This window comes from Salmo salar, chromosome ssa02 (assembly GCF_905237065.1).
Source record: "Salmo salar chromosome ssa02, Ssal_v3.1, whole genome shotgun sequence".
NCBI lineage: Eukaryota > Metazoa > Chordata > Actinopteri > Salmoniformes > Salmonidae > Salmo > Salmo salar.
In genome coordinates this window covers 82,520,121-82,546,426 of record NC_059443.1, presented here as the reverse complement: position 1 = coordinate 82,546,426, position 26,306 = coordinate 82,520,121, and the positions used below count along the sequence as shown (strand labels likewise).

The 26,306-nt window shown below is 43.1% G+C and overlaps 1 protein-coding gene across 1 annotated transcript; it reads right to left on the bottom strand.

Moving 5' to 3' along the window:
- Positions 1-919: 919 nt before the first annotated feature.
- Positions 920-6,928, bottom strand: LOC106608466 (zinc finger protein OZF-like). Its single transcript, XM_014206396.1, has 4 exons — positions 6,414-6,928; positions 5,495-5,592; positions 5,185-5,359; positions 920-2,600 (listed from the first exon to the last, which is right to left on the bottom strand). Exons 1-4 carry the CDS (start codon positions 6,637-6,639, stop codon positions 1,528-1,530), a joined length of 1,572 nt encoding a protein of 523 aa, XP_014061871.1. The 5' UTR covers positions 6,640-6,928; the 3' UTR covers positions 920-1,527.
- Positions 6,929-26,306: the final 19,378 nt, after the last annotated feature.

The following is a 26,306-nucleotide window of genomic DNA, read 5'->3' as shown; positions in this document are numbered from 1 at the left end:
TTTATTAGGCTACAGATTAAATTAGTTATAAACTCCACAGGGTGGTGAAAGCTGTGAAAGTGATGAGCTTGATGCTCCGTTCCAATACATTTTGAGGGTCTTATTCTGGTGAGGGTCTTATTCTGGTGACATGATGATCGACGCTTGTCTGCCATTTGACAAATAAAATAATATCTCTCTTATCCATAATAATCTCATCATGTAGGTAGCCTACCAGCACTGTATCTGTGAGCTGCTGGCTACAGTGCACGTACCATGTTCACATTTTCTATAAAACCCAACAGCTTTTAAACCATCAGTAGAGTTGAAAATGTGATGGAAACCCATTTAAGTTGTATTTTTCATTCTGTACGTGGGAATTTAAAAGCAAAAAAATGTGTATACTGTTTTATGCAGAATGTAAAAGCAAAATTATTTATTTTTTTGTCACGCAAAGCCTATTATCTGCAATAAGTCTGTTTGATAGAAACACTGACATACTTTAACAGCAGGTGGAAATTTAGCTACTAAGGTGGATATTGATCCAACACCTGCCGCTTATTCAAACCAGCCCACTGGGCACAGACGTCAGTTCAACATCTAGATTCTATTTACATTTCTTTGAGTCTTCAACTAAAGTGAATTCCACATGAAATCAACACAAAATGTCACCTGTCATTGGATTTAGGTTGCCAGTTGGGTGAAAAATAAATACAAATTCCTGATGTTGATGGCTTTTTACAAATCGAATCAGTTTTCCACATCTAACATTCACATGGAAATGTTGAAATGTGTAAATAATGTTTATTTTACCAGTCGGAGGCTTGTAAATGCCCCCAGAAAAGTGGAAATAGGAAGTCTTCATTGAGACAATGATAAACAGCAATCTGTGGGCGAGTTGTGGCGGATATAATACAATAAGGATCTGCTGGAGTCCAAGTCAAACCAAGATTCTTTATTTCTGAGCTCAGAGAGAATAACAGAGTTACAGAGTGTAGTGTAGACCGTCTGAATTCCTGAAGCATTGGGTGATGAGCACATATCTTTATAGATTCCTGTTCCTGGGAGGGACTTTATTTATACAAGGACGCAGGTGCAAATTGGTTTGCAACACAGGATGATACTCCCAAGAACAGGAGATTATAATAGGACAGTTTCACAAGGTTAGTCACATACTCAGTTATGTGGACACATACAATTAAGACTTACCATTACAGAGTCTGCGAACATTTTTAATTTCATTAAATCATCAGTGGGCCAACAATGACACACCCAGATAAACACAGAGTTTAAAAAAGGACCATTTAAACACATGGAATCTGATCTACTCTATATTCAAACTGACATACTCCATATTCAATTCATGCTTTCTAATAAAAACATACAAATATATGTTTGAGCATACTTTGTACCATTTAATTTCATACGGTATAAACAATAAACACATTCTCAGTCAACAATATAAGACAATGGGAGCACTGTGAAACATAAATTTACACACTAGGAGAAGTAATTAAGTCAATGTGAAGTGAAATATCAATATACACACTAGAAGTAATTATTCTCTCCTGTGTGGATTCTCACATGACGTTTAAGTGACTGTGATGAGTAATATGTCTTCACACAGTCTGAGCACTTGTAAGGCTTCTCCCCTGTGTGCAGTCTCACATGTTCTTTCAGATTTCCTAAATGGGTAAAACGCTTTGCACACTGGGAGCAATGGAAAGGCTTCTCCCCTGTGTGTATTCGCTCATGAGCTTTCAGATTTCTTAAGTGGCTAAAACTCTTTCCACAATGGGAGCAATGGAAAGGCTTCTCCCCTATGTGTATTAGCTCATGAGCTTTCAGGGTTCCTGCCTGGCTAAAACACTTTCCACACTGGGAGCAATAGAAAGGCTTCTCACCTGTGTGTGTTCGCTCATGAGCTTTCAGGATTCCTGACTGGCTAAAACTCTCACCACACTGGGCGCAATGGTATGGCTTCTCCCCTGTGTGTATTCGCTCATGAGTTTTGAGGGTGTCTAACCGCATAAAATTCTTTCCACACTGGGAGCAATGGAAAGGCTTCTCCCCTGTGTGTATTCGCTCATGAGCTTTCAGCTTTCCTGCCTGGCTAAAACGCTTTCCACACTGGGAGCAATGGTGTGGCTTCGCTCCTGTGTGTATCCTCCCATGTCTTTTCATGTTAACTAACTGGCTAAAACTCTTTCCACACTGGGTGCAATGGAAAGGCTTCTCCCCTGTGTGTGTTCGCTCATGAGATTTCAGATTTCTTAAGTGGCTAAAACTCTTTCCACATTGGAAGCAATGGAAAGGCTTCTCCCCTGTGTGTATTCGCTCATGAGTTTTCAGGTTTCCTACCTGGCTAAAACTCTTTCCACACTGGGAGCAATGGAAAGGCTTCTCCCCTGTGTGTGTTCGCTCGTGAGATTTCAGGGTGTCTAACCGTTTAAAACTCTTTCCACAGTGGGCGCAATGGTATGGCGTCTCCCCTGTGTACATTTGCTCATTAGCTTTCAGGTTTCCTAACTTGATGAAACTCTTTCCAATCTGGGAGCAGAGGTGTCGTCTTGCTGGCTTGGACGTCTCTGGCTCTGGTCCCTCTGAGTTTGTTTTTTCTCCTGCCAAAGAGTGTTTATTTAAAGAGAGACCTGATTGAAACGTCCACATGAGAAAAAGCCTTGCTATGAGGTTTAATCCAAATCAGTAATAACCAGAGGCAAGTTCTCAAACATTTCAAAATTTAAATCAAATGTTGTTATTCTGTCTCTCACTGTTCAAATAAACCTACCATTAAAATTATAGACTGATCCTTTCTTTGTCAGTTGGCAAACGTACAAAATCAGCAGGGGATCAAATATATACAGTGAGGGAAAAAAGTATTTGATCCCCTGTTGATTTTGTACGTTTGCCCACTTACAAAGAAATTATCAGTCTATAATTTTAATGGTAGGTTTATTTGAACAGTGAGACACAGAATAACAACAAAAATATCCAGAAAAACGCATGTCAAAAATGTTATGTTATAAATTGATTTGCATTTTAATGAGGGAAATAAGTATTTGACCTCCTCTCAATCAGAAAGATTTCTGGCTCCCGGGTGTCATTTATACAAGCAACGAGCTGAGATTAGGAGCACACTCTTAAAGGAAGTGCTCCTAACAGCAGCTTGTTACCTGTAAAAAAGACACCTGTCCACAGAAGCAATCAATCAATCAGATTCCAAACTCTCCACCATGGCCAAGACCAAAGAGCTCTCCAAGGATATCAGGGACAAGATTGTAGACCTACACAAGGCTGGAATGGGCTACAAGACCATCGCCAAGCAGCTTGGTGAGAAGGTGACAACATTTGGTGCGATTATTCACAAATGGAAGAAACACAAAAGAACTGTTAATATCCCTCGGCCTGGGGCTCCATGCAAATCTCACCTCGTGGGGTTGCAATGATCATGAGAACGGTGAGGAATCAGCCCAGAACTACAAGGGAGGATCTTGTCAATGATCTCAAGGCAGCTGGGACCATAGTCACCAAGAAAACAATTGGTAACACACTACGCTCGCAAGGTCCCCCTGCTCAAGAATACATATACATGCCCGTCTGAAGTTTTCCGATGAACATCTGAATGATTCAGAGGACAACTGGTGAAAGTGTTGTGGTCAGATGAGACCAAAATGGAGCTCTTTGGCATCAACTCAACTCGCCGTGTTTGGAGGAGGAGGAATGCTGCCTATGACCCCAAGAACACCATCTCCACCGTCAAACATGGAGGTGGAAACATGCTTTGGGGGTGTTTTTCTGCTAAGGGGACAGGACAACTTCACCGCATCAAAGGGACGATGGACGGGGCCATGTACCGTCAAATCTGGGGTGAGAACATCCTTCCCTCAGCCAGGGCACTGAAAATGGGTCTTGGATGGGTATTCCAGCATGACAATGACCCAAAACACACAGCCAAGGCAACAAAGGAATGGCTCAAGAAGAAGCACATTAAGGTCCTGGAGTGGCCTAGCCAGTCTCCAGACCTTAATCCCATAGAAAATCTGTGGAGGGAGCTGAAGGTTCGAGTTGTCAAACGTCAGCCTCGAAACCTTAATGACTTGGAGAAGATCTGCAAAGAGGAGTGGGACAAAATCCCTCCTGAGATGTGTGCAAACCTGGTGGCCAACTACAAGAAACGTCTGACCTCTGTGATTGCCAACAAGGGTTTTGCCACCAAGTACTAAGTCATGTTTTGCAGAGGGGTCAAATACTTATTTCCCTCATTAAAATGCAAATCATTTTATAACATTTTTGACATGCGTTTTTCTGGATTTTTTTGTTGTTATTCTGTCTCTCACTGTTCAAATAAACCTACCATTAAAATTATAGACTGATCATTTCTTTGTCAGTGGGCAAATGTACAAAATCAGCAGGGGATCAAATACTTTTTTCCCTCACTGATATATATATATAACCTTAATAGCTGTACGATACAGAATGTGACTTTTTCAAATACGCACTAAAGCTTATTTCTCTCCAATTTTGTGCACAAATTTGTTTACATCCCATTGCCAAGATATTCCATCCACCTGACAGGTGTGGCATATCAAGAAGCTGATTAAGCAGCATGGTCATTAAACAGGTGCACCTTGTGCTTCGGACAATAAACCAGCATGGTTACCACAATATTCTGCAGCGATACGCCATCGCATCTGGTTTGCGCTTAGTGGGACTATCATTTGTTTTTCAACAGGACAATGACCCAACACACCTCCAGCTGTGTAAGGGCTATTTGACTAAGAAGGAGAGTGATGGAGTGCTGCATCAGATGACCTGGCCTCCACAATGACCCGACCTCAACCCAATAGAGATGGTTTGGAATGAGTTGGACCGCAGAGTGAAGGAAAAGCAGCCAACAAGTGCTCAGCATATGTGGGAACTCCTTCAAGACTGTTGGAAAAGCATTCCAGGTGAAGCTAGTTGAGAGAATGCCAAGAGTGTGCAAAGCTGTATTTGTGAAATTGTTAGGTTATAATACTTGTTAGATATTACTGCATGGTCGGAACTAGAAGCACAAGCATTTCGCTACACTTGCATTAACACCTGCTAACCATGTGTATGTGACAAATACATTTGATTTGATTTGATTAGTTGGGGACAGCCCTACTGGTAACAGATACCGGTGGGAAGATCTATTTGATTTGTTCAAACCACAGCACTTACTTTGTGTCAAATCCGATCCTTTCTTCTCTTCTCCTCCTCCCACAGTTCCACTCAGCCCCGTTGTTTTCCTGCAGTCCACCAGCAGCACAGACAACCTCTTCATAGCCAGCAGTAAGGTGCTATCGGGAGAGGCACGACACAGGGACACCAGGAGGGAGGGAGGGCTAACGTTGTCCTGGTAACCATAAAGAGGGGACACAGACACATATCATTATGGATGCTGATGTCACTGTTGTCATAAAGTGCTTTACAGAAACCCAGCCCAGACCCCGATTGAGCAAGCTGTATGCTAGACCACACCAAGCTGTACCATCTGGTGTTCTGATCTGGAGAGACTCTTCTCTGCCTCGTCAGCATCAGGATGTTGTTGAGGCTCCCCAGAGGATCCACAATAGTCATGTCTCTCTCCTGTGTGAATGACAAGATCAAACAGATAGTAAACTTATGACCATCTATTGCAATCATAGGGTCTTACAAGAGGCATGAATATGTCTAAAAAGGGCCTAAAATGCCCACTTTCATTATGCTTTTTAAATATTGTTTGTGATGCAAATGAAAAAGGGTCCTTCCATGAAATGGGTTCCTTTTGCATCCCTTCGATATTTTAAGTAGAAATGATGCACCAGTATTTAATTTTAAAATCCTGTTATATTAGATGAGGTGCACTTTAATATAGACCACGTGGTGAATTCAATACATCGAATTTAAAAGTCCCAGAAATATATGTACCAATGGCAGATTGGCCCTTAAACAATTCCTACAGTACTGAACAACATATTCAAGTGCAGAACTTCAGTAGAATTCCCCTTAAATCCCCACATTAGTTCAGGTGTTTGTAATTTGTGTAACGTTGCAACAGGAATCTGTTCCAAAAACTTCGTAAATAACAAGGTTGCCAACAAACAACGCATACCAAGTTGTTTAGCGGCAGAATAAGATACCGGGTAGGGAGTGGGCTATTTCAATACGTTTTTCACTCACCACGTTAATCCACTCTGATAGCCTATGGACAAACATTAAGAATAAACTACGTGGTGAGTTGATACCTATTCGGCAGCTAGTTAGCTCAGTGAATTGATCATGCTACTTTGTATGCGGCGTTTGTTGGCAACCTTGTACTTTACGAAGATTTTGGAACAGATTGCTGTTGGGACGTTCCACAAATTATACCAACCCCATTAGTTTAACAACAACATAGTTTGTGCCCCCGTTTTTAAGACAGTACTCACTGGTGGTAATCGGAACTTCCGTCTCCTCTTTTATTGAGATAGCCTCCTCTTCCTCTTTTACACCAAAAGGTTCTTCCTCTTCTTTCACTTCTTCCTCCTTTTTGATTCTGACAGCTTCTACCTCCTCCTCTTCCACTCTGACAAACTCTTTCCCATCTTCCTCTTTCACTGTAATATCATCCTCTTCTTCTTTCAATGTGATAGCCTCCTCTTTCTCCTTTTTCATTCTTCAAGCTTCTTCCTCTCCTTTCACCAGAGCTTCTTCCTCCGTCTTGTTTACTGAGCTCATGCTCCGGGTGATTAGCCTAGTGCAGTATCAAGTTAACACATTTGCTAATTTAACAAGCAAATTACGTTTAAATGAACTAGTAGATAGGTAAACAGAATTATGTTTAGAACACTAAGAGTAATATACACAAGATTGGTCTAAAGAGCTTCAATATTTCAGTTTTATGTTCGATAGCAAACCACCGCTTTGGTTGACTCTGTAGCCTTTTGTCTGTTGAAGAAGCCACCCGTCTCGTCCACTAGATTACACGTCACGCAAGAAGCATCACCTGAAATACTCACATCGCCATCTGCTGGCTGGAGTGGGTAACGCAGATTGGAGAAAAATCCCCATTACAATGTTTATTCTGGCAAGCAATGTCATAAGAAGTCTACCTGTGTAGAGCACATGCCCCTTTACCCTTCCTGTCTGTAAAGTATTCTTTTGGGTGGTGGTATGATTTGTATTCATTTTTTCTCATAGTTATTCTGAACCCACTGCCTGCAAATTGTCGTTAAATTCGCCTTAGTAATTTGTATTTTCCTTAACTTTCTGAAGAGGAAACAGCCCAGAAATGCCCCTGTCTGAGTGTATTTGTCTACCACAATGTGTAGCTGTTAGTGATGATGCTAATGACAACCATCTTCTGGTTGATGGAAAAGCTTTCCCAAAAAACCTTGTCAATTAAATGTTAAGTACAAAGTAGTCGATGTCTACCTGGCAGAATGATATCATGACTATTTGCATCAATCCAGTTGTGATTTGTTCTGCCATCCAGGACCTCTATACCAGGCGGTGTCAGAGGAAGGCCCATAAAATAATCAGAGACTCCAGTCACCCAAGTTATAGACTGTTTTCTCTGCTACCGCACGGCAAGCAGTACCGGAGCACCAAGTCTAGGACCAAAAGGCTCCTCAACAGCTTATACCCCCCCAACCCCTCCTGTGTGGCTCACTTGGTAGAGCATGGCACTTGCAATGCCAGGGTTGTGGGTTCGATTCCCATGGGGGACCAGTATGAAAAATGTATGCACTCACTACTGTAAGTCGCTCTGGATAAGAGTGTCTGCTAAATGACTAAAAATGTTTTTTTTTTAAAGCCATTAACCTGCTGATCATTTCATAAAAATCGCCACCGAACAATTTACATGATATCATAGTCACCTATGCATAGTCACTTTGCCCCCACCACCATGTACAGATTACCTCAAGTAGCCTGTACCCCTGCACACTGACTCGGTACCGGTGCCCCCTGTATATAGCCTCCACACTGACTCGGTACCGGTGCCCCCTGTATATAGCCTCCACACTGACTCGGTACCGGTGCCCCCTGTATATAGCCTCCACACTGACTCGGTACCGGTGCCCCCTGTATATAGCCTCCACACTGACTCGGTACCGGTGCCCCCTGTATAGAGCCTTCCATTGTGTAGGTATGTATAGAGCCTCGTTATTGTTGTTCTTATTGTGATACTTTTTATTATTACTTTTTATTTTAGTCTACTTGGTAAATATTTTCTTCTTCTTGAACTGCACTGTTGGTTAAGGGCTTGTAAGTAAGCATTTCACGGTAAACTCTACACTTGTTTTATTTGGCGCATGTGGCAAATAAAGTTTGATTTGATTTGTGCTACAGAGACACCATGAACCAAGCAAGGCTCTTACTGGTGCCACTTGAATTAAAGGGTATCTACACCCCAAAGTAACATTTTCTTAGATTTTTCTCAGAAACAAAATGGTCAGCTGAAGTGGTATTTGTTGTGGACTTACATCCAATTGTGTAGTTTCTTTATTAACAGTGTGATTTAGAGGGAAAAACAGGGACAAATCAGGAACCTGGAAAAACAAAACAGAGAAAATGGAATTTGAGAAAAAAACAAAAAACGGAATTAGGTTGAAAAATAAATGGATTTGATAGGGCCCTAAATATTCTATACATTTTCACTCATTACTGGATTATGTAGGGATAGTGTAGAGCAGCAGCTCTATCCTGAATTGACCTTGGGTTGGATATAGTCATGGTAGGATACATGATAGTGACAGTGAAGTCCTATTACCAGTCAGGTAGGAAGTAGCAGTGTCAACACTGCCAAGTGGCTGGGATGTCCTCCACTGAGTCCACAGTCTTCTCCACCACAAACACCTCTACCACCGTCTGTTGTCTGCACACCTCTGACCAGATCAAATCAAATGTTATTGGTCTCATACACATATTTCTCAGATGTTATCGTAGGTGTAGTGAAACAGTGCAGTAATATCTAACAATACAATACATGCAAATCCCCACAATTTATTTTAAGGATGAAGAAATATAGAAATAGTAGAATGAGCAATGTCAGAGTCTGGAATATAAATATATACAGTTTGTTTGCAATGTATATGATGGTGTGTTATGAGAATAGAAAAGGTGTGAAAAGCAGTTGTTATATAGGATGAGCCTTGACTAGAATACAGGGTGGAGTACTGGGTGGTAGATGGCTAGTAACAGTGACTAAAGTTCAGGGCAGGGTACTGGGCGGAGGCCGGCTAGAGGTGACTATTTAACAGTCTGATGACCTGGAGATAGACCACACATTAACCACACAGTAAGTATTGTGGTGGCAGCATCATGTTATGGGTATGCTTGTCACCGGCAGGACCTGGGGAGTTTGTCAGGATCAAAAGAAATATGAAAGGAGCAAAGCCAAGGTAAAAAGTTAGAGGAAAACCCACCTCAGTCTTCTGAAAACCTGTTTCCATCACATCTGTCGCAAGTTTTTTTTATAATGTATGACTTTACTCACATAACATTTTTGGATGGTTAATCAAGCAAAATACAGCCTTATTATTTTCTCCTCAGGAAGCTCCGGTAAACAGTGGTTGTAGTACACTGCTGCCACCACCAGGCCTGGAGGGCATTTTGACTTTGTGGATAGCCAAAATATCATGATATTGAAAAATTTTTAAATGATGGTATGACAGTATTTGACCGTATTTTATGTTTTTGAATAATACAAGTTCTAAAATTGCTTTATGAGTAGTGCGTGATCCTAGCGTGGCAACACAAACATGCTAAATTCAAAATGGTCTTTATGAGTAGTATTGTGACCCTCGGGTGACAACACATACATTCTAAATTCTAAATGTTCTTTATGAGTTGTGCATGATCCTAGGGTGGCAACACATACATTCTAAATTCTAAATGTTCTTTATGAGCTGTGCATGATCCTAGGGTGGCAACACATACATTCTAAATTCTAAATGTTCTTTATGAGTTGTGCATGATCCTAGGGTGGCAACACATACATTCTAAATTCTAAATGTTCTTTATGAGTTGTGCATGATCCTAGGGTGGCAACACATACATTCTAAATTCTAAATGTTCTTTATGAGTTGTGCATGATCCTAGGGTGGCAACACACACATTCTAAATTCTAAATGGTCTTTATGAGTAGTATTGTGACCCTGGGGTGACAACACATGCATTCTAACGGTTTTCAATGGGTCTTTCAATTCATCCAAAAATACATTTTCTGCATTTTGATCACTTTATGCATTTCCTGCATTAATTTGAGATAATTTCCACATGGCCACGTAGGGCTGCACGATATGGGGAAACAGTCTAGGCCTAATTTTTAACCAAATGTTGCAAAAAGTCTAGGCCTAATTTTTTACCAAATGTTGCAATTGCGATTTGATTTGCGATTTAGAGCAAAAACACTTGGGTGAACTATTGGAATCATGGAAATAAAATTATTATTCTAATTCACGATCATTAGAAAAGCAAATTACGGAGTCCTCTTTGAATCTGCGTATTTCTCCAAAACTCAGTTGTCCTGAGTCTGCATGGAACTGCCAGAACCTCAGATCAATGGAAATACCTAGAGTTTTAAAATCCTGTATCTCTTGACACATTCACGAAAATAGTCATGACCTCTAAACCGTCAAGCTGCATACTGGACCCTATTCCAACTAAACTAATGAAAAGAGCTACTTCCTGTGCTTGGCCCTCCTACGTGCAGTGGCGGTTCTAGACCATTTCAACTGGGGGGGCCAAGCTGGGGCCAGTTGTACTGTTAGAGGGGCCAGTTACATTAGACGTTATTGTTGTCATATCGTTTTCTTCACTGCATTGCAGGCATTAGCAGGCAAAAGACCATGTTCATAATCATTCAACAATTTATTTGCATTTCCATTATAATTTTCATTTGCATTACATATTCAGTATCAGGTCACATCAACTGTATTCTCCGGTTTTTGTGTTTTTTTTTGCAAAAAGATCAGCAAATTCATCTAGACTCACGCCTTTGCCCTCCGTGACTCAATACTTAATACACCTAAATTGCTTAATCTGTCATCTGACATTGTGGGCCTGAGATATGTTTTCACCAGCTTTAGTGCAGAAAAACTCAGTTCACAAGAAGCAGTACTAACAGGGATTGAAACAGCTATCTTGCACAGTTTAAAGAGCTCAAAGAAAACTTCTTTATAAGGCTCAATGAATAATGCCAGCTCTACTACACTGGAGGGTCTCTGCATGCCACTCTGTATTCTCCTTTCTAAAAGTCTTCTGAACTGATGTAGTTCATGCCCCAAGTCCTCAATATTTGATTCATACATTCTAGCAAATGGAAACAGGGACTTCTCTTTGAGAAACACAACACTTGTAGGGTTCAGAGTTTGGATGCCATTCATTACGTCACAGTTTTTGCTAGGGAACCTTCTGTTAAGCTCATTGAGAGCATATGATCTAAAACAGGGTAGAAAAGGGTTGTACGAAAACAGCCTTTTTCTTGTTCTGAATCTGACCTCTGACCCATTGTTCTGAGTACACCGTCTCCATTAAATTGAGAGCTTAGCTTTTTTGGTCGTTTTGCAGGGGGGTGTATTGCAGTATCACATTGCTCAGCTGTGTTCAACACTTCATTCCATAGGTCATCAAAAAATGACTCATCCCTGTAGTCATTCAAAGTTTGAACTAAGGCTTCAACTAAATCAACAGCCTTTGACAGGTCAAGTGATGAAGACTGTAGCATATCTGATAGAGATTTTGCTTCTCCAAACACTTTAGGGAGTGTAACAAGGCACACAATGAATTGTAAATCTATCTGTGCAAGCAGACCTCGTGCCTCAACAGATCTGTGCCTCAACAGATCTGTGCCTCAACAGATCTGTGCCTCAACAGATCTGTGCCTCAACAGATCTGTACCTCAACAGATCTGTCACCATTGTGTTCTTGGACTGTCTTGCAGGACTCTCTTAATGGCAGGTAATCTAGCCATAATAGTATGTAGAGTCATATATCGACATGCCCAGCTAGTGTCACTTAGTCTCTGAAGCTCTCTAGGTGCACCTGGGTACATCTCTTTTTGTATGCTAAGCCCTTTTTGATGCACATATGACCCAGATGTGAAGACGTAAAGTCTTTCTAGTAAGGAGAAGAACTGTCCTACCTCAGGGACAGCTTTGAATGTATCCACTAAAACTAAGTTTAGACAGTGTGCACTGCAGTGGATGTAAAAGGCATGCTTTGCTTGTTCTTTAATGCGTGCCTGGACACCTGAATGCTTGCCACTCATAACTGAAGCACCGTCATATGCTTGGCCTACTAAGTTGTTTTTGTATTCAAGACCATGACTTTGTCAGTAAGCCCTGCTGCATCTAGTCGATCAGCCGATTCAAAGTGGAGAAAGCTCTCATGGACAGCTCCTCTGAGATAGTACCTGAGTACTAGAGATATCTGCTCCTTTTTTTTACATCTTTTGTTTCGTCTGCCATTATGCTAAAGACCTCACTGTCTTTCACTTCTTCTATCATTTTTGTTCGTACCATGTCTGCCAAACAACTCAGAACCTCATTCTGAATCCCTTTGCTTGTATATTTTGCATTATGAATGGAAGTCAACCTTTTTTTCACAGTTGTGTCATACTTAGCTATTGTTTCTAGGATTGCCATGAAGTTCCCTTTATTATCTGACTCTGCAGACTAATCGTGTCCTCTTTGTGCAATGTTTTGTGTGGCTGTAAGTAGTACTTCTCCTATTGTTTTAATATAGTCCCGATTTTCTTGAACCTGTTTGTTGTGTTCCTTGTTTAGGGCATAGAATGCTGTGGTAGTCATGCTGGTTAAGTGAGCCTTGAATTCTAAATAAAATCACTGACAGTGTCACCAGCAAAGCACCCCCACACCATCACACCTCCTGCATGCTTTACGGTGAGAACTACACGTGCAGAGATCATCCTTTCACCTACTCTGCGTCTCACAGTGGTTGGAATCAAAAAACTCACATTTGGACTCATCAGACCAAAGGACAGATTTCCACAGGTCAAATGTCCATTGTTTGGCCCAAGCAAGTCTCTTCTTCTTATTGGTGTCCTTTAGTAGTGGTTTCTTTGCAGCAATTTGACCATGAAGGCCTGATTCACGCAGTCTTCTCTGAACAGTTGATGTTGAGATGTGTCAGTTACTTGAACTCTGTAAAGCATTTATTTGGGCTGCAATTTCTGAGGCTGCTAACTCTAATGAACTTATCCTCTGCAGCAGAGGTAACTCTGGGACTTCCTTTCCTGTGGCGGTCCTCATGAGAGCCAGTTTCATCTTAGCGCTTGATGGTTTTTGTAACAGCCCTTGAAGAAACTTTCAAACTTTCAAAGGTTAGTCGAGGTAATTTGTACATGTAGGTAGGGGTAAAGTGATAATGCATAGACAATTAACAGCGAGTAGAAGCAGTGTCAAAACAAAGGGGGAGGGGAGGGTCAATGTAAATAGTCTGGGTGGCCATTTGATTAATTGTTCAGCAGTCTTATGGCTTGGGGGTAGAAGCTGTTAAGGATCCTTTCGGACCTAGACCGTGCACTCTGGTAACGCTTGCTGTGCAGTAGCAGAGAGAACAGTCTTGGGTGACTGGAGTCATAGACAATTTTTTTGTATATAGGTCCTGGATGGCAGGAAGCTTGGTCCCAGTGATGTACTGGGCCGTACGCACTACCCTCAGTAGCGCCTTATGGTCAGATGCCGAGCATTTGCCATAAAAGGCGGTGATGCAACCGGTCAGGATGCTCTAGGTGGTGCAGCTGTCGAACCTTTTGAGGATCTGAGGACCCATGCCAAATCTTTTCAGTCTCCTGAGGGGGAATAGGTGTTGTCATGCCCTCTTCACGACTGTCTTGGTGTTGTTGGACCATGATAGTTTGTTGGTGATGTGGACACCAAGGAACTTGAAGCTCTCGACCTGCTCCACTACAGCCCTGTTGAAGTGAATGGGGGAATGTTCGGCCTTTTCTGTAGGCCACGATTAGCTCCTTTTGTCTTGCTCACATTGAGGTTGTTGTCCTGGCTCAAACTTAATGATGGTGTTGGAGTCATGCTTGGCCACGCAGTCGTGGGTGAACAGGGAGTACAGGAGGGGACTAAACAAGCACCACTGAAGGGCTCACGTATTGAAGATCAGCGTGGCAGATGTGTTGTTGCCTACCCTCACCACCTGGGGGCGGCCCGTCAGGAGGTCCAGGATCCAGTTGCAGAGGGAAGTGTTTAGTCCCAGGGTCCTTAGCTTATTGATGAGCTTTGCGGGCACAATGGTGTTGAACGCTGAGCTGTAGTCAATGAATAGCATTCTCACATAGGTGTTCCTTTTGTCCAGGTGGGAAAGGGCAGTGTGGAGTGCAATAGAAACTGCATCATCTGTGGATCTGTTGGGGCGGCATGCAAATTGGAGTGGGTCTAGGGTTTCTGGGATGGTGGTGTTGATATGTTCATGATCAGCCTTTCAAAGCACTTCATGGCTACAGACGTGGGTGCTACCGGTCGGTAGTCATTTGGGCAGGTTACCTTAGTGTTCTTGGGCACAGGCACTATGGCGGTCAGCTTAAAACATGTTGGTATTACAGACTCGGACAGGGAGAGGTTCAAAATGTCAGTGAAGACACTTGCTAGTTTGTCAGCGCATGCTCGCAGTACACATCCTGGTAATCCGTCTGGCCCCACGGCCTTGTGAATATTGACCTGTCTAAAGGTCTTCCTCACATCGGCTACGAAGAGCGTGATCACACAGTCTTCCGGTATAGTTGGTGCTCTCATGCATGTTTCAATGTTATTTGGCTCGAAGCGAGCGTAGGCCGCAGTTTAGCTCGTCCGGTAGGCTCGTGTCACTGGGCAGCTCTCGGCTGTGCTTCCCTCTGTAGTCTGTAATGGTTTGCAGGCCCTGCCACATCTGACAAGCGTCAGAGCCGGTATAGTACAACTTGACCATAGTCCTGTATTCATGCTTTGCCTGTTTGATGGTTCGTCGGAGGGCATAGCAGGATTTCTTATAAGCTTCTGGGTTAGAGTCCCGCTCCTTGAAAGCGGCAGCTCTAGCCTTTAGCTCAGTGCGGATGCCGCCTGTACTCCATGGCTTCTGGTTGGGGTATGTACGCACGGTCACTGTGGGGACGACATCATCGATGCACTTATAGATTTTTGTTACCTTTATTTAACCAGGTAGGCCAGTTGAGAACAAGTTCTCATTTACAACTGCGACCTGGCCAAGATAAAGCAAAGCAGTGCGGCACAAACAACAACACAGAGTTACACATGGAATAAACAAACGTACAGTCAATAACAAAATAGAAAAGTCTATATACAGTGTGTGCAAATAAGGTAAGATTAGGGAGGTAAAGCAATAAATAGGCCGTAGTGGCAAAGTAATTACAATTTAGCAATTAAACACTGGAGTGATAGATGTGCAGAAGATGAATGTGCAAGTAGAGATACTGGGGTGCAAAGGAGCAACAAACAAAAAAATAACAATATGGGGATGAGGTAGTTGGATGGGCTATTTACAGGTGAGCTATGTACAGGTGCAATGATCTGTAAGCTGCTCTGACAGCTGATGACAGATGTGATGTACTCCTCAATGCCATTGGAAGAATCCCGAAACATATTCCTGCCTGTGCTAGCAAAACAGTCCTGTAGCTTAGCATCTGCTTCATCTGACCACTTTTTTATTGATCTAGTCACTGGTGCTTCCTGCTTTAATTTTTGCTTGTAAGCAGGAATCAGGAGGATGGAATTATGGTCAGATTTGCCAAATGGAGGGCGAGGGAGAGCTTTGTATGCATCTCTGTGTGTGGAGTATAGGTGGTCCAGAGTTCTTTCCCTCTGGTTGCACATTTAACATTTGGTAAATTTTATTTAAGTTTTCCAGCATTAAAGTCCCCGGCTACTAGGAGCGCCGCCTCTGGGTGAGCGTTTTCTTGTTTGCTTATGGCGGAATAAAGCTCATTCAATGCTATCTTAGTGCCAGCCTCTGACTGTGGTGGTATGTAAACAGCTATAAAGAATATAGATGAAAACTCTCTCAGTAGGCAATGTGGTCTGCAGCTGAAACTCCACCTCAGGCAAGCAATAGCTCGAGACTTCCTTAGATATCGTGCACCAGCTGTTGTTAACAAAAATTCATAGACCACCACCCCTTGTCTTACCAGACGCCGCTGTTCTATCCTGCCGGTACATCGTATAACCAGCCAGCTGTATGTTGATATTGTTGTCGTTCAGCCACAACTCTGTGAAGCATAATATGTTACAGTTTTTAATGTCCCGTTTGGTAGTTTAATCTTCCCAATAACTCGTCCATTTTATTGTCCAAAGATTGCATGTTTGCTAGCAGAATTGAGGGGAGTGGAGGTTTATTCGATCGCCTCCGGCCTCTCTTTCTCCGCCTCCTCTTCACGCAGATCACTGGGGTCGGGGCCTGTTCCCGAGTGAGCCATATATCCTCGGGCTTGTCAGAGTCGTGAAAGAAGAAAAAGGATTCTGCTAGTCCGTGGTGAGTAATCGCAGTCCTGATGTCTAGAAGTTATTTTCGGTCATAAGAGATGGTAGTGGCAACATTATGTACAAAATTGTAAAAAAATAAGTTACAAACAACGCAGATAAGCGACCAAAAAAACACAATCGGTTGGGGGCACGTAAAACGTCTGCCTTCTGCTCCGGCGCCATCTTATTCGTAGCTAAATTGACCAAGGCTCATCGCTAACAACACATAACAACACCTTACATAATGCTGCACAAAAACAATGAAATATTCTCTCACCCAGTGACATATGGGCTATTTCGGTGAGTGTTGCTGTTGCCACATGAAGCAGTGCCCACTTTGCTAAAGGCAACATGGACAGATAGGCCTCTACCTGTGTAGACCACATGACCCTTTGCCCTTCCAGTCTCTAAAATGTCCTTTTGGGTAGTGGTATAATTTGTATTCGTTTTTTGGCATAGTTATTCTGAACCTACTGCCTGCAAGTTGTCATTAAATTCTCCTAAGTGATTTGTATTTTCCTTAAAGTTTCTGAAGAGGAAACAGCCCGGAAATGCCCCTGTCTGAGTGCATTTGTTTACCACTATGTGTAGCTGTTAGCGATGATGCTAATGACAACCATCTTCTGATTGATGGAAAAGATTTCCCTAAAAACCTTGTCAACAAAGTAGTCGATGCCTACCTGGCAGAATGATATCATGATTATTTGCATCAATCCAGTTGTGATTTGTACAGCAATCACATGTGTGCTACAGAGACACCACTAACCAAGCAAAGCTCTTGCTGGTGCCACTTGAATTAAACGGTATCTACACCCTAAAATGAAAATGTCTTAGATTTTTCTCGGACTTCAAAAGTGATCTCCTGATGTGGTTTAAGTATTGTTGTGGACTTGGAATATCCAATGATGTTGTTTTTTCTACTAACAGTGTAATTTTGAGAGCCATAAACAAAAAAACGGACAAATCAGAAACCTGGAAAAACTAAATGGAGAAAACAAAATTAGGTTAAAATTTTTTTTCGGAAATTAGGTAAAGAAAAAGAAAAAAGATTTGATAAGGCCCGATATAATCTCATTACTTGATTATTTATGGATAGTGTAGAGTTACAGCTGTATCCTGAAGTGACCTTTAACCTCCCTGCTCCTCAATACTTCTTCCACTGGATCAAAGCTTCAGCCATGGAGGATACATGATAGTAACAACACATGGAGTTGGGTTGGATATAGTCATGGTAGGATACATGACAGTGGCATCAAATGGAGTTGAGTTGATATTGTCATGACGCTGGCCCTTTCAGTGACTTGGCTAGCAGAGATGTGAACAAGAGGGGGGCGGGGGGTGGAGTTTTACAACTTAACTTAAATTCCGTAAAGAGACTCTCTAGGGCCATGCAGTATGGAGAGAGTTTCACAGTAAGACAAAAGGGATTCTCCCGCCCAATTTTACTACATCCTAGAATTTGAGAATAGAACAATATTCCTCTTTTGGAGAATGTGTAAACGGTCGGTGGAGAAGCCAGCTACGACCTGGTCCGTTTTGTTTCAAGTTTGTGACCTCATGAAAGACAATACAGCCACATTACCCTAACTCTGTTCATACAGGTCCCTCAGTTATGAGGCTTGCATCTAATTCTTGTATAAAATGAATGAGTAAAGCTGGAAATATTTGCAAAATGATATCATGTGATCTTAACCTTTAAAATGAGAGAATTTTTTCATAGGTAAAATATGCTTACTCAGTGGCAACGCCGAAGTGAATAGGCATTGGTTGGAAATTTTTGTTTTTTTATTTCACCTTTATTTAACCAGGTAGGCCAGTTGAGAACAAGTTCTCATTTACAACTACAACTGAGATCACCTGTACTCCACACACAGAAACACGTACAAAGCTCTCCCTCTCCCTCCATTTGGTAAATCCGACCACAACTCTATCCTCCTGATTCCTGCTTAGAAGCAAAAATTAAAGCAGGAAGCATCAGTGACTCGGTCTATAAAAAAAGTGGTCAGATGAAGCAGATGCTAAACTACAGGACTGTTTTGCTATCACAGACTGGAACATGTTCCGGGATTCTTCCGATGGCATTGAGGAGTACACCACATCAGTCACTGGCTTTATCAATAAGTGCATCGAGGATGTCGTCCCCACAGTGACTGTACGTATATACCCCAACCAGAAGCCATGGATTACCGGCAACATTTGCACTGAGCTAAAGGGTAGAGCTGCCGCTTTCAAGGTGAGGGTCTCTAACCCGGAAGCTTACAAGAAATCCCACTATGCCCTGCGATGAACCATCAAACAGGCAAAGCGTCAATACAGGGCTAAGATTGAATCATACTACATCGGCTCCGACGCTCGTCTTATGTGGCAGGGCTTGCAAACTATTACAGACTACAAAGGGAAGCACAGCCGCGAGCCGCCCAGTGACACGAGCCTACCAGACGAGCTAAATCACTTCTATGCTCGCTTCGAGGCTAGCAACACTGAGGCATGTGTGAGAGCATCAGCTGTTCCGGACGACTGTGTGATCACGCTCTCCGTAGCCGACGTGAGTAAGACCTTTAAACAGGTCAACGTACACAAGGCTGCGGGGCCAGAAGGATTACCAGGACGTGTGCTCTAGGCATGTGCTGACCAACTGGCAGGTGTCTTCACTGACTCACATGGCTCACATCAACACCATTATCCCAGAAACCCTAGACCCACTCCAATTTGCATACAGCCCAAACAGATCCACAGATGATGCAATCTCTATTGCACTCCACACTGCCCTTTCCCACCTGGACAAAAGGAACACTTATGTGAGAATGCTATTCATTGACTACAGCTCAGCGTTCAACACCATAGTACACTCAAAGTTCATCACTAAGCTAAGGATCCTGGGACTAAACACCTCCCTCTGCAACTGGATCCTGGACTTCCTGACACATCTGCCACGCTGATCCTCAACACCCCAGGGGTGCGTACTCAGTCCCCTCCTGTACTCCCATGACTGCACGGCCAGGCACGACTCCAACACCATCATTAAGTTTGCAGGCAACACAACAGTGGTAGGCCTGATCACCGACAACGACAAAGCAACCTATAGGGAGGAGGTCAGAGACCTGGCCGGGTGGTGACAGAATAACAACCTATCCCTCAACGTAACCAAGACTAAGGAGATGATTGTGGACTACAGGAAAAGGAGGACCGAGCACGTCCCCATTCTCATCGACAGGGCTGTAGTGGAGCAGGTTGAGAGCTTCAAGTTCCTTGGTGTCCACATCAACAACAAACTAGAATGGTCCAAACACACCAAGACAGTCGTGAAGAGGGCACGACAAAGCCTATTCCCCCTCAGGAAATTAAAAAGACTTGGCATCGGTCCTGAGATCCTCAAAAGGTTCTACAGCTGCAACATCGAGAGCATCCTGACTGGTTGCATCACTGCTTGGTACGGCATTTGCTCGGCCTCTGACCGCAATGCACTTCAGAGGGTAGTGCGTAAGGCCCAGTACTTCACTGGGGCTAAGCTGCCTGCCATCCAGGACCTCTACACCAGGCGGTGTCAGAGGAAGGCCATAAAATTGTCAAAGACCCCAGCCACCCCAGTCATAGACTGTTCTCTCTACTACCGCATGGCAAGCGGTACCGGAGTGACAAGTCTAGGACAAAAAGTATTCTCAACAGTTTTTACCCCCAAGCCATAAGACTCCTGAACAGGTAATCAAATGGCTACCCGGACTATTTGCAGTGTGAGCCCCCCCAGCCCCCTCCCCCGCAACCCCTCTTTTTACACTGCTGCTACTCTCTGTTCATCATATATGCATAGTCACTATAACTATACATTCATGTACATACTACCTCAATTGGGCCGACCAACCACTGCTCCCCCACATTGGCTAACCGGGCTATCTGCATTGTGTCCCACCCACCACCCCCTCTTTTACGCTACTGCTACTCTCTGTTCATCATATATGCATAGTCTCTTTAACCATATCTACATGTACATACTACCTCAATCAGCCTGACTAACCGGTGTCTGTATGTAGCCTCGCTACTTTTATAGCCTCGCTACTGTATATAGCCTGTCTTTTTACTGTTGTTTTTATTTCTTTACCTACCTATTGTTCACCTAATACCTTTTTTGCACTATTGGTTAGAGCCTGTAAGTAAGCATTTCACTGTGCAGATGATGATGTGCAAGTAGAGATACTGGGGTAGCTGGGTGGGCTATCTACAGATGGGCTGTGTACAGCTGCAGTGATCGGTAAGCTGCTCTGACAGCTGATGCTTAAAGTTAGTGTGGGAGATATAAGTCTCCAGCTTCAGTGACTTTTGCAATTCGTTCCAGTCATTGGCAGCAGAGAACTGGAAGGAAAGGCAGCCAAAGGAAGTGTTGGCTTTGGGGGTGACTGGTGAAATATACTTGCTGGAGTGCGTGTGACTTGTGGGTGTTGCTATGGTGACCAGTGAGCTGAGATAAGGTGGGGCTTTACCTAGCATAGACTTATAGATGACCTGGAGCCAGTGTGTTTGGCGACGAATATGTAGTGAGGGCCAGCCAACGAGAGCATACAGGTCGCAGTGGTGGGTAGTATATGGGGCTTTGGTGACAAAACGGATGGCACTGTGATAGACTACATCCAGTTTGCTGAGTAGAGTGTTGGAGGCTATTTTTTAAATGACATCGCCGAAGTCAAAGATCGGTAGGATAGTCAGTTTAACGAGGGTATGTTTGGCAGCATGAGTGAAGGAGGCTTTGTTGCAAAATACGAAGCAGATTCTAGATTTAATTTTGGATTGGAGATGCTTAATGTGAGTCGGGAAGGAGAGTTTACAGTCTACCCAGACACCTAGGTATTTGTAGTTGTCCACATATTCTAAGTCAGAACCGTCCAGAGTAGTGATGCTAGTCAGGTGGGAGGGTGCGGGCAGCAATCGGTTGAAGAGCATGGACTTAGTTTTACTTGCATTTAAAAGCAGTTGGAGGCCTCGGAAGGAGTGTTGTATGGCATTGAAGCTCGTTTGGAGGTTTGGTAGCACAGTGTCCAAAGAAGGGCCAGATGTATACAGAATGGTGTCGTCTGCGTAGAGGTGGATCAGAGAATCACCAGATATCATTTAGGACCTTGAGCGTACAGCTAAAGGCTATAAGAACTGATCGTCTAGTGCATTGGGAACAGAAAATAAAAGGAGCAGATTTCTGGGCGTGGTAGAATAGATTCAGGGCATAATGTACAGACAAGGGTATGGTAGGATGTGAGTACAGTGGAGGTAAACCTAGGCATTGAGTGACGATGAGAGCGGTTGTGTCTCTGGAGGCACCAGTTAAGCATGGTGAGGTCTCCACATGTGTTGGGACAAAAGAGCTATCTAAGGCATGTTGGGTGGGGCTGGGGGCTCTACAGTGAAATAAAACAATAAGAACTAACCGAAACAGCAGTAGACAAAGCATACTGATATTAGAGAGAGGCATAAAGCAATCACAGGTGTTGATCAGGAGAGCTAAGACAACAACGGATAAATGGCGATGAATGGGCAGAGGGTCAGTTAGGTACACACAGGACCTGAGCTCGAGGCTGGGGCCGACAGATAAACAAAATGAGGTACAGTGTTAATGAACAGTCCAGCAGGCATCAGCTGTGTAGCCGAGTGATCATAGGGTCCAATGAGCAGCAATAGGTGAGTCAGGGAGCCGTTCGGTAGTCGCTACTACGCTAGGCGAGCGGGAGACATGGCGTTCAGAAAGCTAGCGGGCCGAGGCTAGCAGATGGGTCTTCGGCGACATCGCAACGGAAAAGCCTATTGAAACCACATCGGACGATTGCGACGGCAGAACAGACGTGATGCTTCGGCGGGGCTCCGTGTCGACAACAAAGGGTCCAGGCCAATTGGAAAAAGAGGTATTGTAACCCAAGAATTAGCTGTTATTACTTCGTCGGCTGGCCGGGAGATGGGCCTAGCTCGAGGCTAGCTCAAGGCTAACTGGTGCTTGCTTCGGGACAGAGGCGTTAGCCACAATAGCCACTCGGTTGCAGCAAGCTAGCAGCAATGATCTGGTGTAATCGTCCAGAGCATGCGGCAGGAATCCGGTGATGTGGTAGAGAAAAGCAGTCCGATATCCTCTGGGTTGATATCGCAGTGTGCAGACTGGCAGGAATTGACAGAGCTGAAGCTGGTGTCCGAGCTAAAGGTGAAGACCGCTAGCAGTGGCTAACAATGACTAGTAGCTAGCAGCTGGTTTGCTGGCTAGCGCCTGATGGAGGTTCCAGTTATAAGGTATATAAAAAAAAAGATGAAAAAAATGATGAACCAACACTTTTTCCACATTTCTATAAGAGCCCCCGTGACCCAATTCACATTGGACTAAGCAAACCCCAGCACGAGCTGTGGTTGCGGATAGTTGAATATCCACTCTACATAACGAAAACTCACTTAAGTATCAAATAACGGGAGGACTTGTTCTCAACCATACGGGCCAGGAAACGTGGGAGCTTTCTCTACAAGTGAAATGGTATGAACTCTGAAATATTGATCACTCAAGAAGAAGTGAGTCCTCGATGACAGCCTAACAGACTGCAGCTGGAAAGGTAGCAAATGTAGTACGAGAACACTGACCGACGTGGACGAATCTCCAGAGAGAGAGATGAACCTCTCAGACCACGTGACCACACGACAACCCCAGAAGATTCCACAAAGGACAGGGCAAACCAGAGCCTCACATCACCAGCTTCACGTAAATACAATGCATTGCTTTTCCAAATGAGCGATCGTTAGTGGCATATGTATTTATCTTAGAATAGCTTCCCAGGTCCTATAAAGACCAATGTCCCTTAGTCTTCCTTCCAAAACCCCCTTCTCTTCTCTCTGAATCTATTGTGTTATAACCCAACTGTTTTTGTTTAGTCCACTAGGAACGGTATAATGTTATTATGTATTGTATATTCTGTAATTGTTTAATTAGTTAGTAAATAAATAATTGAGCCAATTGGTGTATGGATGATTTATAGTAAAGGCTGGGTTCGTGCAGATAACCAACACCTTACGACATTCAGATGAGACTGACGAAGGTAATAATAATAATTCATTAATTAGAAGACTAATTGATCAGATATTAAAATATCTGAAGAGTTATATTCTGAAAATTATAACTTTGTAATCTGAACATTTTCCGTGGTGCCCGACTTCCTAGTTAATTAAATTTACATGATTAGTTTAATCACGTAATAATAATTACAGAGAATTGATTTGATAAAATAACAGTCTTCACCTTTAATGATACTAAAGACACGACAATATAGTTATTGTACAGTCGTGGCCAAAAGTTTTGAGAATGACACAAATATTAATTTTCAGTCTGCTGCCTCAGTTTGTATGATGGCAATTTGTATATACCCCAGAATGTTATGAAGAGTGATCAGATGAATTGCAATTAATTGCAAAGTCCCTCTTTGCCATGCAAATGAACTGAATCCTAAAAAAAACATTTCCACTGCATTTCAGCCCTGCCACAAAAGGATCAGCTTACATCATGTCAGTGATTCTCTCGTTAACACAGGTGTGAGTGTTGACGAGGACAAGGCTGGCGATCAATCTGTCATGCTGATTGAGTTCGAATAACAGACTGGAAGCTTCAAAAGGAGGGTGGTGCTTGGAATCATTGTTCTTCCTCTGTCCAACCATGGTTACCTGCAAGGAAACACGTGCCGTCATCATTGCTTTGCACAACAAGGGCTTCACAGGCAAGGATATTGCTGGCAGTAAGATTCCACCTAAATCAACCATTTATCGGATCATCAAGAACTTCAAGGAGAGCGTTTAAATTGTTGTGAAGAAGGCTTCAGGGCGCCCAAGAAAGTCCAGCAAGCGCCAGGACTGTCTCCTAAAGTTGATTCAGCTGCGGGATCGGGGCACCACCAGTACAGAGCTTGCTCAGGAATGGCAGCAGGCAGGTGTGAGTGCATCTGCACGCACACTGAGGCGAAGACTTTTGGAGGATGGCCTGGTGTCAAGAAGGGCAGCAAAGAAGCCACTTCTCTCCAGGAAAAACATCAGGGACAGATTGATATTCTGCAAAAGGTACAGGGATTGGACTGCTGAGGACTGGGGTAAAGTCATTTTCTCTGATGAATCCCCTTTCCGATTGTTTGGGGCATCTGGAAAAAAGCTTGTCCGGAGAAGACAAGGTGAGCGCTACCATCAGTCCTGTGTCATGCCAACAGTAAAGCATCCTGAGACCATTCATGTGTGGGGTTGCTTCTCAGCCAAGGGAGTGGGCTCACTCACAATTTTGCCTAAGATCACAGCCATGAATAAAGAATGGTACCAACACATCCTCCGAGAGCAACTTCTCCCAACCATCCAGGAACAGTTTGGTGACAAACTTTTCTAGCATGATGGAGCACCTTGCCATATGGCAAAAAGTGATAACTAAGTGGCTCGGGGAACAAAACATCCATATTTTGGGTCCATGGCCAGGAAACTCCCCAGACCTTAATCCCATTGAGAACTTGTGGTCAATCCTCAAGAGGCGGGTGGACAAACAAAAACCCACAAATTCTGACTAAGTCCAAGCATTGATTATGTAAGAATGGGCTGCCATCAGTCAGGATGTGTCCCAGAAGTTAATTGACAGCATGCCAGGGCGGATTGCAGAGGTCTTGAAAAAGAAGGGTCACCTCTGCAAATATCGACTCTTTGCATCAACTTCATGTAATTGTCAATAAAAGCCTTTGACACTTATGAAATGCTTGTTTTTATACTTCAGTATTCCATAGTAACATCTGACAAAAATATCTAAAGACACTAAAGCAGCAAACTTTGTGGAAATTAATATTTGTGTCATTCTCAAAACTTTTGGCCACGACTGTAGGATACATGCATGTGGCAAAACATGGAGTAGGGTTGGATATAGTCATTGTAGGATACATTGAGCGGCAAGATGTTCTTTACGATTCGGCCATCAGATTTGCCACCAATGCTCCTTATAGGACACATCACTGCACTCTATACTCCTCTCTAAACTGGTCATCTCTGTATACCCGTCGCAAGACGCACTGGTTGATGCTTATTTATAAAACCCTCTAAGACCTCACTCCCCTCTGAGATACCTACAGCAGCCCTCATCCTCCACATACAACAGCCGTTCTGCCAGTTACATTCTGTTAAAGGTCCCCAAAGCACACACATCCCTGGGACGCTCCTCTTTTCAGTTTGCTGCAGCTAGCGACTGGAACGAGCTGCAAAAAACACTCAAACTGGACAGTTTTATCTCCATCTCTGTATTCAAAGACTCAATCATGGACACTCTTACTGACACTTGTGGCTGCTTTGTATGATGTATTGTTGTCGGCACCTTCTTGCCTTTGTGCTCGTCTGTGCCCAATAATGTTTGTACCATGTTTTGGGCTGCTGTCATGTTGTGTTGCTACGTGTAATAATATGTATGATCTATATAAAGGTCTTTAGTAAAAAAACAGTGACAATTTAGTATTTAATATTACATAATACACTTTAATAATTGTAATATGTATGTATAAATGTCTGGATTAAAGTTTTCAAATAAAATAAAATGTTTGAAAGAAAAAGTAATTTACCTTCAATGAATTCAATCTTTCTCCCCCTCTATCTCTCTCTCCCTCTGTGTCTCCCCTTGGCTGGGAATGTTAAGGGTCAAGAAGTTGTGAATCTCAGGGGGCCCTTGCACACAGTGGAACTATATGTACACAAAATAATTAACAACCTGGACCCCCAGGTGTCTTTGAAAACATGTTTTACTAACGACCTAAACACATCATTTTTACCCTTTTAAAAATAGTTATGGGTGGGATGTCCGGGGAATGTCTCAGTCTTTGAAAGGGTCATTGTAAT

Excerpts from the sequence above, each read along its gene's own strand:
- LOC106608466 (XM_014206396.1), bottom strand. The coding sequence starts at position 6,639 with ATGAAAAAGGAGAAAGAGGAGGCTATCACATTGAAAGAAGAAGAGGAT. Across the intron at positions 5,593-6,413 it reads GGAAGTTCCGATTACCACCA|GAGAGAGACATGACTATTGT; the intron begins GTGAGTACTGTC and ends TCATTCACACAG. Across the intron at positions 2,601-5,184 it reads AGGATCGGATTTGACACAAA|GAGAAAAAACAAACTCAGAG; the intron begins GTAAGTGCTGTG and ends ACTCTTTGGCAG.